Below are 14,844 nucleotides of genomic sequence, written 5' to 3' on the forward strand. Positions count from 1 at the left end.
CGCCGGCCAGCACATCCAGAGTATAACGATTTTAACCAAGCTTAAAGTTTTATATCATACACGTCAGCCAATCAGCTAACGCCATGTTAATTTATCGTTGCTACGTGTATGTGTGTACTATCTATTATTCTACGAATCTACGTTATCCAAACATTTCATCAAGTACACTTCAAACTTTACGCCGTAAAACAACGCTACTTGAAATACTTCAACTACCGTCAGCACGCTACAAGCTTTGCACATTATTATCTGCCTGGAGAAAAATCAAAACTTTTGCAATGCCAATATATATACATAATCCCCACAAAAGCGTGGAATGTTTTTTGGAAAAGGAGCGAAGGTATCGTACTTTCGTTCGAGAGAAAGTGCGTTTTTACCATACTTTCGAAGTGACAGTAGCTTTGTGAATTGCCATAATATACAGGGTTTACTGGAGGAGTTGGGAATTCCGATCTACAACTCAATTGAATGGCGAATGTTCATTGACTGCTCAAAGAGGATCTTAAAGTGCGTCCTTCTCTATAATAGCAATTTATACGGTGCAGTACCAATTGCACATTCAGTTAGTCTTCGTGAAGAATACGGAAACATAAAAAGAGTCATTGAATTGTTGCAATATCACAAGCACAATTGGATCATATGTGTTGACCTTAAAATGTTGTGTTTTCTTCTTGGTCAGCAACACGGATACACGAAGTACCCCTGCTATTTGTGTATGTGGGACAGCAGAGCTTGAGATCAGCACTGGGTGGAGAGGAACTGGCCTCCGAGATCTGACCTTAAACCTGGTGATCCCAATATTCTACATGAAACACTTGTTGACAGAGAGAAAATTATTTTCCCACATCTGCATATAAAGCTCGGCCTAATGAGGCAATTCTTTAAAGCATTGACAACTGAAAGCAACTGTTTTAATTACCTCGTTTGGGCTTTTCTTGGCCTGTCAATACAAAAAATTAAAGCTGGTGTATTTGATGGTCCACAAATTCGGCAACTCAACAAAGATGAACGTTTCAGTGGTTCAATGTCAGAATTGGAAGAAAATGCGTGGTTATCATATAAAAACCTTGTCAAGGGATTTCTCGGGAATACACGGGCAGAGAATTATATCGAAATTGTTCTGAAGCTATTGGAAAGCTACAGAGAACTCGGCTGCAACATGAGCATCAAGATGCAGTTTTTGCATAACCATTTTCCTAATTCCCCGGAAAACCTTGCTGCGGTTAGTGATAAGCAAGGAGAAAGATTCCACCAAGATCTGAAGGTGATGGAGGAAAGATATCAGGGAAGATGGGACTTACAAATGCTGGCTGACTATTGCTGGAGTATTAAGCGAGAATGTCCACAGCTTGAACATGCCAGGAAAAGCTACAAGCGTAAATTTTTGCCCTAAAACATGCACTTTATTTGTTCTGTAGAAGCAATATCCGTTTTAAGGAACAGAATAGAGCTTTACAAATGTTTATTTGAAAACCATTGAGTTACTTTCAGTTGCTTGCAGTTCTTAAAATGATTTATACAATGAACGCAATTGTCTTAAATTTTGTACTTTTTTGTGGGTTATGAGACAAAGCGGTGGGTGGCTAGCTCAAAAACTTGACGTGATAGAGAAAAACTGATGTCATTTTTGGAATCAGCGCCCAAAAGTTAGTCAAAAACAATTGTTAGACCGAAGTCAACAAAAATTGTGTTCCCTTGTGATAATAGAACAATAGATTGATAATATACTTGTGATAATATTATGATAATAACCAAAGGTAATACAGTATACAGATTGTGTAAGATTTACAATTCTCGTACTTATGTGTCGTTTTAGCAAAGCGTAACACGATTCACAATCACTTCCTGTACCATTGTTGTGACGTAATATTTGTGCCTTTCTCGCATGCGTTCAGTTTGCCAGTGTAAGTGTGTTAGCGTATGTTTTTAATCAGTTTTACAGTTACCAGCAACCAGTAATTTAATACAGTTGAATATAGCTAAGCCAAAATGCTAAAACATTAACTGTTGAATGAAATTCCGTTGATGTGCCAATGTTCTGTCAATTTGTAATCGTATAAAGAAGAAACAATATCATCAGTTTATACAATCAACATTCTTGTGCAATCTACTGATGAGTACAAACTGAAGTAGCTCAGTGTCAAGTTGGACAACTTTGGTTGTCGGTTTCACAAGACAATCAGCTTTTAGCTGAACAGTCGAGTCTAGGGTTGATAAAGCAATACAACGACCTTGAGGCTCATTTATATCGAGGACAATAAACATTCAGACAATCAAAGATTGTATTGGAGTGGCTGGAACAGTCAAGTTCAATAACAATAACCAATCATTCCATTACATACTATAGTCTCTAGTGCAGGGGTACACAACTGTTAAAATTAATTTTATTGCATCACAATTTAGTTCTAAGATTAGAATTTCGGGGTTAGGGTTTTAATTTTAATCATTCGTAAATCGTATGTGGCCCTATGGCCAAAAAGGTTGGACACCCCTGCTAAAAGTTTCTTCAAATGTTTTTTCTGATAAAAACTTATCCAATCACGCATAATTTGAAAGAATTCTTGTCACCAATCTTCAATCAACATTTTGAAATGAATAGCTATTGTTATGCTATAGGCGAAGGAGGTAAAAATTAACTCTGTCTACCCTTTTGAAGGAACCACATAGGCTAACTCAGCAATCCTTGAAATATTTTTTCGCAAAATTATACAGTATAGAATTCACTTCCTTGCCCAATGAAAGAAACCATGGACTACATTAAGTATATTTAAGTTAAAACATGTTAAAACTCATTTACTTAAAACGTGAGTCATGCTTATGTTTGCGAAAGATGGTATAGAAAAATATAAAGTTAACCTTCAGAGTGCCAAACTATTTATTTTTTATTTTACTTTAATATTTGGTTAACACGGTTCAAACAACAACAACTTTTTAAAATGTGAAGAGAGCTTGAAATTTTATAAGTTTTAATTTGAATTTTGGTTATGTAGCCTATTCATTATTGTTTTGGTTTTTTCCATTATTTGTGCCCCATCAAGACTTGATTGACGGCAAAAAAGACCTATAAACCAATCAATCATCCGTTAATCAAAGCTTATAAGGATATTAAGATAATGTCGGAAGCATTCGTATGGTCTCATTTCATCATTTTAGGGTACATTCTTGTTTATCTTCAAAACTCGAACTGATTTTCTGCAAGGAATGTCTTGTCAAAAGTTTTGTGTATATGTATTTTAGTTGTTATGTTAATATATTACATAATGCAACCTGTAACATTGTCAGTATCTATTTTGTAAATGACAACTGAGCTACATAAGTAGAGTATGTGGGGTATACAGGGTGACCTATATTTTTGGTAAATAAAATTAGACCACTTCAATCGTAGATGATAGACCTCCAGCAAGATCAAACGTCGACAGTAAGAACTATATATCAAAAGCAGTAACCTATAACAGGCTTTCATTTTTTAAAGTGGAAAACGTTACAAAGATGATAAGTTAGTTCTGTAATGGTGCGTGAGAACATCACTTCTGTCACTGATTTAGATATCGGAGTAGTTATAATCCGGGCAATATAAGGCCACTCTTTACAACTGACATTTCCAAAAACAAATAAGCTAGCCATTGTCATTACGTATATAGGCTAATTTATTTCTGCTTTTTTGTGTTTAAATTTTTAGCTTTCTATATACCGTCTAAATTGGTTAGAAATGTTTTGTGCTTTCACTGTTTTGTATACTTTTTTATAAACAACAAAATGAAGAGATTCAATTAACACTAAGGTCATTTTTTGAGCTCCTAAGTATTTCCATAATCATCTGATAGGCGTGCCGGTATATAGATGTTTCTAGACCTTGCTAATAGATGTTGGTTTCCAACAAAATATTTAAACGTTCATAAAATAATCCCGTTGCCGCCCGTACAAGTAAATACGTATGTCAGTGCCAAGCATCGCAATTTACATATAACACACCACAAATAACGCCGTATGCGTTACAACAAACGACAACTTTTAGACAATTGATATAATTAATAACAAAGTTTGAAAAGCTGGTTGAATCTTGCCTAGTTCGGGTGACCAAATAGGGAACTGTATTCAGCTATTGTAGCGTCATTGAAATCTTTAAACAACTGCTAGCAAAATGAAGAAATAGTCTACCATTCATGTTTTTGCGAGAAATCAATGATTGCAAGATTGGTGGAAGTTACCAAAAATTTACTAACTTGCTGCCAATCTTCATGTATTTACCTGCATCAGGCAATGGTGTCCTTAAATAACTCTATTTATATCTTAGAAGGAATGCTCGACGACGAAACGAAAATTTTTTGACATGCGCCTTACAGGAGCTGGACTAACATGCCACAAAGAAGACAAGCTTGCTAAGTATAAATGTTCTCGCTGATATAGCTTCTAAAAATAGTACTGCAAAAAAGCGTTCTTTCTTCCTTTATCCCAACGATAAGCTAATATAGGTTTGTTTAACGTAAAATGTTCCGGTTAGACACTTAATTGTGCTTTTATTATAGGCCTACCTATTACTCATTACCATCATCCATCATGTATTTAAATTTTGCTGTAATTTTCAGGCTCATTGCTCAAGCACAATATAAAACTTTGTTGAAAATCCAGCAGCGAACAAACCCTTTCCGAGCTTCGGCCAACAGCTTGTTTTTGGTGCCAAGATTGCTTCGATTGCCTATGCATGTTATTGGAAATAGGCCTATTCGTTCCACTTTCATTCTTTTTTAAATTTCAAGCGTTCTGGGTATCGGTTTGTACACATTTTGCTCAGGTTGGTAGCATTTGAATTTTTTTACACAGAAAAGAAATGGTATTGGAAACAGGTTGCCTAATTTTTATTTTACTGTGCTTAGTAGGAATGTTCCGCAAGGAAGATTATTCGGGTTCGTTCGAACCCGAACATCATAAAGGTCGACACGAACGAATCCCGAATCTATTCGTATTAGAACCAAACAATAAAGTTTTATCCAAAAGTTGTCAAATCTTGCTTGTATAATGAGTCAATGACGTAATCGATAAACAAATCGCTTTCTTTCGAAAAATATTGTTTAAAAAACGATTGAAAAATGAAAATCGTTAGGAAAACGGCCTTCATTATAAGTAGCCTACTGCTGACTCTAGTTTAGCTTTGTCGGGAAACTAGACCATCATTTTTAACAAAAGTCAGTAAATTTATAAGTAATATTGTATTCGGGTTCGCCATTGTTGGTATTCGTGTTCGCCCGAATCTTCCATAAAGGAGATATTCGGCGAATCTATTCGGGTTTGGGTTCGTATCGGCCCATCCCTAGTGCTTTGAATCCTATGCATTGGTTTGGTTAGACATGAGGTTTGGTTGATGAGGTTGCATTGGTTTGGTAACACACGTTACGTGGTCAGCATGGCATGTGACGTAAAAGTTTTCGTGGTATCTGCGACGCGTTAGACATGTAGTTTTGCCTTGCATTTCAAGCAAAGTTTGAAAGAATAGACTACCAAAAAATAGGAACTGAATTACTATATGTGCTGTAGATAGCACGCAAACTCTTACGTATTTCACATCGCATGCTTCGCTGACCACGTATCTACACGTTATCAACACAAGTCCAGTGTGTAGGATTAGACAGGATAAACCACTGTAAAAAATTAACTTCGCAACATATTTTTAAACTTTTCTTTATCGTGTAAAGGAATTCATAAACTATTTACCTGAGTAAAATTGTTACAATGCGTTGTCAAAAACTCTTTCAAATTTTGAAAAGAATCAAAGTGGGTTGAAAATTTCTATTGTTAAGTACTGGTGATCAAAAATATCTTGCCACTGAGACAGTAACTTGAAAAGGTTCTTTTCCAGTCAGTACTTTTGATTCGCTTATATTCTGAAAACGGACAAATAATACAAGTTTTATAAGTACCTAACTAAGCTGTAGCCTTTCCATTTATAAAACTCACGAGCTACCACTGCTTAAAGATCTTCTCAAGATCTTCCGAACACAAAGCTGTCCAGAAACACCTTTGCAGACGTACGCACTATTGGGTACTCGGCGGGTAAATGGGTTAGTAGGGGACTCTTAGCCAAAACATGACTACTTAATAAGTATGCTTATATAGATGGAGATTGAAGCTCGGCAAATCTGTCATGGTGCCGGAAGCCTTCCATCTTAATAACAACAAAAAGAATCGTGGGCTGAACCCATCAATCGGGCACTTCTGATTTTCTGTCCTCTCGCAAATATTGTGGGATAACTCTGCTAACACTTGGAGTTACTACATAAAAACATCTTGTGCCGCTCTGATAGAATGACTGGCGGGTTTAAACTGAGGCTTTCACTTATTCTGTCTGTTCTTTTTTAAAGCATTTTGCCCGAGCATAGAGATCCTTTGACTAAAGCGCCGACACAAGTTTGCTTTAGCTACACTGTTATTGTTAGATCACACCGACAGCTTAGGCCTCGATGAGGCTGATCGGGCAGATTATAAATGGAATTCGGAGTGACAAAAAATCTTTCCCAGCTTTCGTAAGTTTATTCATGAGGCCAATCCGCCCCACTGGACAATTTTCCTACCCAGGACTGGGTACGGCCTGAACATCTACTAATGACTTTGGTAGATTTCGTTCAACTTTCCAATAATTGGAGTGGCAAGCTCTTAGAAGAACATTGAAAACTATCGTGTTCCCCACGGAACACAAGTCTTCAAGTTGGAAATGGCAGCACCGCCCAGAAGCTACTCACACTTGCTCTGATATCTCGTTCTATAGTGGCCGAAGATAACGCGACATCAATATATTTAACACTTATACCTTAAAATTTTACTTACCTATATGTGCCATATTCGTATATACAACTTGACCCAACTGGGCAAACATGGTATTGTGAATTTCTGCAAGCTACGTATTTCTTTGAGTCAATCTGGTGATCTATGAAAGAATATTTTGTAAGATGTAGTTTTTATACGACAGTTTTATCAAGAGTGTTGAGTCATTATGTCCAAAAATGTAACAAAACAACATACAAGCAACTTTTCGTATATTTGGGTGTTAGTAATTAGCAAAGTTGCACAAACCCTACCTGTGACTTACTAAAACTGTAGCAACATTACACCGCTAATCGTTGTTCAAATTAAATTTTGTGTGCTTTATTCGCTGATATTAGTCCAAACGAATGGGGTTGCGACATAAGGGTATTGTTAGTATAATGACTTTGACCAGATGCTGTTGTATTGGTTGGTCACTTGGGTCGTACGATTCCAAAATCCGTTGTTACGTAACGCTTAATTTTATCTCTCATGATGTCATACACCTAACAACAAAATATCTCAAAAACATTAAATAGCGACCTAGACTTTCAGAAAAGCATGTTCTGGAAAACAGCAACTGAATTCTGTAAGTTTAAAAAAGCAGCAGAATTCGACCCATTTTTTCTCTAATCTGTTGCAATGGAATATTCTCTGACGTTGACTGGATAGGTAACGTAATCTGAGGAACAATTTCAATAGAAATAATTTAATGGTTTGGACTTGTGTTATAAAGACATGGTGGAAGCTTACCAACTGGAAGGAAAGTTATCTAAATGCTACAGGTGTTGAACCGTCAAGAACAAACTGTACAGTAGTTACTGGGAACATTTTAGCAAATACCAGCAAACTTTGGTCCTTTCATCTCACATCAGACTAAAGACCAAGATAAAAACCATGAAAGTTTTTTGAAACAGGAATGCAGCACTATTTGGAAAGCAGGTGGACCTAACAGGAAACTATCAATTATATTTTCTTTCTTGGAACTTACCAGTGCTATTGACCAGCTGACAGCGGTAAAAGATGAAAGCTTAATAACATGTGTCGAAGATCTTGCGCTAAGCTACTGTTACTGCCCCACTAGAGCCAAACAAGGTTAAAGACGACTCAAAAAGCTAGAGTCTCGTTTCCCTGTTGCGTTATTAGGAGATTATGTAACGCCTTTTCTTGGCAAGTTTTGTTCGTATTATTGACCCTTTGTTTCCAGAAAAACAAGTTTGACCTCTGGCACGGACAATCTGCTATATAGTTCAACAAACACTAAAGCTGAGTAGCAATATCAAGGATATAGCTTTCAACGTTTACAAAATGCAGGTATCTTGCTTTTGGACCTAACTGCCGCCACATCCCCGTGTGGACAAGTGACAGTGTCCATTACCTTGGAAAATGTAACTGTTGAGGATATAGTACATTTCTTTACGTCAATGCCAGGGAGAATGTTGATATCATGTCAGACAGATAAAAAGATTGACATATTATTTCCATCGTATCCTTGACAGATTCAACCAGTTTCACAAGTAGAAAACAATGCAGCAGTTACGAAAGCAGATTTGTTGAAAGAGTTTCCCAAAGTTTTTTATGGTCAGAAACGTACCATGCAAGGAGAAAGATTTCAAATTTCCATGAGAGAAAATGCAAAGCCATTTTGTGTTAACCTTCCCAGCTTTATTCCATACGCCTTCAGAAAGACGGTGAAAAGAAATTACTACCGTAATTAACCATAAGGTGTTATTGACCTGCTTTGTTTTAGCTAGGCACTGATAATGACATTGAGAAAATCGTAATGGGGTGTAGAGACTGTCAAGATTAACAACCATCATTTAGGAAAGAGCCAATGATTTGTAAAGTGCCACAAAAACAGCCATTCCAAGAACTAGCAATTTGACTTTGCACACTTAAAGTGGTCAGAATTCTAATTTTATTTGTTTGTTTTACAGATTGGCCCCCCATGTACCACATGAGGAACGATAAAACTGCTCATGCGTTAATATCCACGATTCGTAACTATTTTACATGCACAGCAGTCCCGGATGTGATATCGTCAGATGGTGGTTCACAGCTCATGTCTCAAGCATTGTCCACGTTTCAGGCAGAATGGGGAGTAGGGCATCGTTTTTCCTCACCGGGTTACCCCTCAGTCTAATGGAAAAGTATATTGTACAGTTAAATTAAAGAATAAACTACTGAAACATTCCTGGAAAGATGCAGCTTGGACGAAAACGCGCTCGCAAGTCATTGTTGCAGTATCAGAACACTGCTTCAAGAAAAGATGGTTTGTTCTCACCTGCCCAAATATTGTATAGCCATCCTGTTCAAGATACTCTTCCGGTGCACCACCGCAGATTTGTTTCGAATGGCAAAGGAGGTAGAAGTGATTAAATGAAAATAAGCAGAGACAAGCAAGGGATATTACAACCGTTTTTCACATACACTTCCATCCCGAATTGAAAGTTGAAAATCATGTTGCTATTCAGAAAAATGAGACTGGTCCCTGGGACATATATGGTGTGATTACCAGTGTTGATTGCTATAGAAAATACACGAGAAAAATAACTGCATAAAGTTTACTATACTTACTAGAATCGGCGATTTATTCGAAAGGGGATTTCACAATCAATGCTTTTTGGACAAAATCAAATTTTGACACAGTCTGAAGACCGTTCTGTAACTGATTAAACACAACATCCTCTGATAACAAAGAAACAGATAATTAAACCTGTTGCACTAATCCAGGACACGAGCTGGCCTTAAGCTACTTGTAGATTGCTATTGGTATCTTGCCATATGTTTTGATTTTTGTTTTTTTGTACGGTATATACTTAAAGCGAAGGTGCATGATAGCAGTCTGCAGTTCGTTCATATAATTTGTCAGTGTTGTGTTTGTGGCAGTATTCTTCATTCTAGTTCATGCAGTGACAAGTATCATCTCCTGCGTTCTTTATTAAAATATTGATCCAGAGATCAGACAGTTTTCATAATAAAACTCGGGTTTTTGTTGAAAAATACAGCAGAAAAGCATTCAGCGAAAGCGTAACTCCGCCAAAAAGCTGCTCTTGCCGATCCATTATGAGAAATGGAGCATGGTCTCCCAAGTAGTTTTTTCACAATGCCTTTTGTTACAAATACATGCAACTGAAGTTTTCTACAACCAAGGACTTAACTGACAACCATGGGATATGAATTGCAGAAAGGGAGCCATGGATACGGTCACAAATATCCTTTTTCAAAAGTGGGTCACACTCAGAAAAAATTGGGAACGACTGCTCTAGCTGTTTAACATTATGGTAGCAAATTTTCTACTTTTGCAACATCATATTGTTCCTCTGTGTTTTTTCATTATTGCTTTAACCGAATGACATAGATACCGTAACCAGAAAGTTGATCACGTGACCTCGTTTTCTTTCTTCACAGTCACGATCGAGTGCATATATGGATCTAAACATAAATCGACCGTCATTAACTTTTCAGTCGTAAATAATTTGTTGTCAAGTCTGTTCTGCAGTTTCGGTAAGAATACAACGAATAAATGTTGTGAACTGAGAAATATTTCTGTCACGATTGTATGCGTTATGCGTTAGTAGTATATAGTGTGCATAAATGTCGTTGGTTAAACCTGTAATTTTATTTTGGTTTGGAATAGTGTTGCTAATCTTCTATTTTCATACCACCAAGGCAATGTAACGGTGTAGTGAGTGTAGTGATGTGTTAAGTTACAAATTGTGCATATTATTAAGAAAGTTGTATTGTCTTTGGCTAGTACATGTAATTCATACAAGTATACAGTATACAATCATATACAGTTTTGCGTTGTTATATGTCATTAATGGTGCACATGTGACCTTGAGTGACAACATAGACATCTAATAAATTTAAGGATAACGCACACAGTAAATAACCTAAGTTGACTATCATTACAAACCTAAGTTGACTATCATTACAAAGACAAATAAAGCCTTTGGCTTTAAATAATTCAAATGCATTAAGAGGAGGGGTGAAGGACTTCAAACTAAGAACTCTATGATTTTATTGGACGTTCAGAAGGCAGCATGGTTGGTTTTATTTTGTAGCCTGGGAATTACCCTAACAGTTGGCGTGCTTCAAAGTCCCAGGTCGCGTGCAGAATTTGGCTAAAAATTAGCTTGAAAGTAGCTAAAATTGTATTTTTAGGCCAAAATTTTCAGAGAGCCCCATGCAGGATTTTTCGAGTAATTAGACTTTTAGTAAATTTAATGTACAGTACAATAAAACAAAAAAAGATTTTATAGCATTGTAGTTTTTGGTTTTTGTTTTTGTTTTCATTGTATTATATATTTTGTTGCTTAACGCCTCCTTAATATAACCTCCGTCATCGCAACAGTAATAGCAACTTTGAACCTTTCATGTTTGGGGGAGGTTGTTGCTGTTTTCTTTTTCGTTTGTCAGAAGAATGTTTCCTGCTATTGTGATATGACTGTTTGCAATGTGGCGAATTATCATAGAGACACGAGCAACAGGATCCCCAGCTTTTTAGGACCCCACCTCTCCGGATGATTAAATTTTAGCAAGAGGAACAGACATAACTCAAACACTCAGAAGAAATACAATTAATAAAAAAAAGTAACGTAAAAAGGCATGCAGCCATAATTACATTTAAGTTACAAGAGGCCATTTAGCATGATGAATTGTAATAGCCTATGCTCAAAAACCAACATGAACAAAAGCAAGCACAAACACCAATAGCCTAAATGGCATCATATTAATACAGGAATTCAACTAGTCAATTGTCGCAAAGTTAATTTCAAACACAAAGGCACTACTGGTGAAATACAAAAATTCATTGAAAACTTTGAAGCGTTCATTTTGAGGGATTTCTAGAGATTGAAGTCTTCAACAATAGAAAATAAATCTAATAATTTTTCGAAGGAAATCACTTTCAATGGACAACAGAGAGAGTGCGTTAGCCCTCCTTTGCGTCATTGTTGAGCGCAACTTATAAGTATGGACTAACTTCAAGCCGTACAAATTATATATGCCCCTGTCTAATTGCTTGAACAATAAGCAATCACACAAAATTTTTAAAAAGCGTTATTGTAATAAAATAACAAAGTATACACTAGCGAAGGCCTTTGTAATGCCTCAGGAGTCATTTGAAAGGGAAAAATAAATGTGGTCTTCACACAAACAATGACAATACGATCATTTGACGGGCCTGATTAAAAAGTTTAACAGACCTTATAGTTTAGTAGCTTGTACGAAATGATTGCTAGCTGGTAGGCTACTGCATACAATATGAAATCACACCCAACACCGCAGACAAACGGATGGGTGCCGGACGCAAGGTTTCGAGGTACTGATAGAAATAGAGCGCCACAAATTGAAAATTTCCCCAGGACCCTCCTCAATGTGCCACTTTAGTATAATTAATGCCAAAAAGAAAATGTTATAAAAAAGAGATAATACTTACAATAATTTCTGGGTTGCCCGGCGGCTGTATACAAATTATTGTTCGACGTTTGGTAAACTGCATGCCCCGTGTTGGTATTGTAAGTTAGACGCCTTGCACTTTCGGGGTTATTTTGACCTCTTCTGCTTGTTGTAGTTGGTTTTATGACTCCACCATGGGAGGAATGATGGTGCTTCGGAGCATCTCTATTTGCTTCTAACATTCCTAAGAAACGGCGTATTGCTTTTGCCTCTTGTTCAATATTTAGAAGTTGACGTTGTATTCTGGGTGAATTTGAGGCCTTTGAAACAAAATAGAAAAGTTAAAGAGTTAAATGGTCTTCCCTGGAACATATTGCTTCGTGAAATTACAGTTTTCTTGTAGAGCATATAAGCATAGCAAACAAGATCTTTCGGGCGCTAATGTTAAGTCTAAACAAACATCACTGAGTTGAATGGTCTCTAAAAGGGGCCAATTTAGTTTTTTTCGTAATGTTGTAAATTACTACAACGGTTTGCCATGTAACGTCCTGTGTAGAAATTAAACAAATCTTTAAAAAACCTTGTGTATATGTATGTATGTTATACAACTTAAATTAATAGTTATGAAGAATTAATATTTTTTAAGTCGCTTTGAGGGACCGAAACGGTCTCTGTAATTTCTCCAACGGTCATTTAAAAATTGTTTTCTGCAACTACAGCAGAAAGTTAGCAATTACCGTATATGCTGACGTATAAGCTCACTCCTTGTTCAAACTAAATGTACGGTATTGGTGATATCATTACACACATTTTTCGTAACAACTAACTGCGCATGTATGTCAGGCTCGAATTTTTGTTAGCAGTTTCAGACACAGAAAGAAGAGAAAAGAAAAAAGGGATGACGTATGAGAATAGGCAATCCAATCATACACAGTGTTTCCAACTTACCATAGTGGCGTTTTTCCTAAATTATTCAACTTTGGCGTTTTTATGACGTTTGCCTTGAAATTTTTGGTTAGGCATTTCGAAATTTCATGGGAAAACGTGTTTCAAACCAAATTTCCATGTAAACGAAATGTATTGCCTGGGATGGAGGTGATTTTAAAAGAAAATATTTTATTTTTTTTTGGAAAACTTGCAAGCCGCTTATTTAAACTCATTATCGGTGGGTTGTTGTTTTGTTTAACCATTGTCCGGTGGCAAATATTAAACCATTGAAAGGTGACATAGATACAATTGTACCCATAGTACATTTTGTGTGACATTTATCAACTTGTGTGCCATAATTTCACAACATAGACTACACTGCAATTCAATCAATAACCTTTTAGCACTGTAGTTCCCAAAGTGGGCGTTTGATAGTCAGTAAGTTATCCAGGGGGTCACTATCGAAAAAAACTTTGAGAAATACTGCTTTAGCAAAATAACACACATTACGGAGTTGCTGGCTTTTTGATTGCTTGGATGAATGTAGATATTATGTCACTATTGTCATTGTGACTTCCTAGCAGAACTTTATCAAGCAATTTTGAAATACTTTTGCCATTTCACAATACACCTGAAGAAGCAAGCTTATGCTTGCGAAAGCTCGTGTCGAAAAATATAAAGTTAATCTTAAGAGTGCCGAACTATATCTTGTTTCTTATTTTACTTTAAACTATTGATAGGTTGATTTGAAATATATAGAATAATGGTCATTATTGATAAACAGTTGCTGCATCCACAAGTGTTAAATCTACTCCCATACTCCTTGCTGATTGCATTTCTTGTTTTACGAAATCGCATATACTTTGTATATTTCGTACTTTCCCATACAATTCGTGCAGTAATGCTTGTTCACTTATTTTTTTCTCAAATATTTTCGCGTTTCTCAATTTCGTACCTTTTTTCCTCATTAAAAGATTAATTCAGAAACACCCTTATCGACAAAACACTGCAAGCCTATCGTTTCTTCATAATCGCAAACCTTTCCTTGTAAACTTTCCCAAATGATCGAGTTTGCTAACCAATGTACGAGCTCGTAGAAAAATCTTTGTAAAAAGTTAGGAATGGTGTTGACCACTCGTGAAGTTTCATGAACATTTTCGGGAAATTCATGAATGTTCCTATACGAACAAAAATAGCTTCGTGCGAATAAAAAATTTTCTGACATACAAATTACCAAATATCTAATAAACATCTTCATAGGAATATTCGTAAATTTTACTCCTACAGAACATCATAATATAACTAATAGCAAAATGATGAATAACGAATATTCGCGCGTACAATAAGCATAGCATGTGGTCCCATGTAAGCCAGTCTTATGCTGTGACTGAATAAGTGCAGCACCATGAGATCAGGTAGTCAAAATTAAGATTGACACATAACATATGGTATGCAACAAGGACAGGTTGATACGAAGCAAAACTGAATAGATTTGAGGAATATCGACTCCATTTTTTCGATACAATTTCATGGTGACGTCATAAAGCACTCAATCTTTATCTCATCACCAAAAGTGTACCCCAGAAGCCTGCATACCAACATTACTGCAGTGTCAAGAGCCAAACAGTTTAACAACGCGTGAACAAAAAGGTACGGAAAAGTAATTGATTGCGATAATTTACGTCTACAAAGATTTGATTTTTGTTAAATTTCGAACAG

At 36.3% G+C, this 14,844-nt stretch overlaps 1 protein-coding gene and 1 long non-coding RNA gene across 5 annotated transcripts in view; one reads left to right on the forward strand and one right to left on the reverse strand.

Annotated features, from left to right (window-relative positions):
* The window catches only part of LOC143461543 (uncharacterized), a 34,803-nt gene that overhangs the window by 16,976 nt on the left and 2,983 nt on the right, over window positions 1-14,844 (reverse strand). Inside the window, exons 2-3 of the mRNA XM_076959282.1 lie at window positions 12,239-12,518; window positions 6,820-6,919 (exon numbers count right to left, since the gene is read on the reverse strand). Coding sequence (XP_076815397.1) covers window positions 6,820-6,919; window positions 12,239-12,518 — 380 coding nt within the window. The remainder of the gene's footprint in view (window positions 1-6,819; window positions 6,920-12,238; window positions 12,519-14,844) is intronic.
* LOC143461545 (uncharacterized) lies at window positions 2,893-6,809 on the forward strand. Of its 4 annotated transcripts, none has more exons than XR_013118048.1 (4): window positions 2,893-3,154; window positions 4,295-4,391; window positions 4,587-4,792; window positions 4,875-6,809. It is a non-coding gene; the product is annotated as an uncharacterized LOC143461545 (long non-coding RNA). The 4 variants fall into 4 exon arrangements; XR_013118049.1 differs by having other exon boundaries at window positions 4,878-6,809; XR_013118050.1 differs by having other exon boundaries at window positions 6,112-6,809.

The sequence above is a fragment of the Clavelina lepadiformis genome, chromosome 6 (assembly GCF_947623445.1).
Source record: "Clavelina lepadiformis chromosome 6, kaClaLepa1.1, whole genome shotgun sequence".
Taxonomy (NCBI): domain Eukaryota; kingdom Metazoa; phylum Chordata; class Ascidiacea; order Aplousobranchia; family Clavelinidae; genus Clavelina; species Clavelina lepadiformis.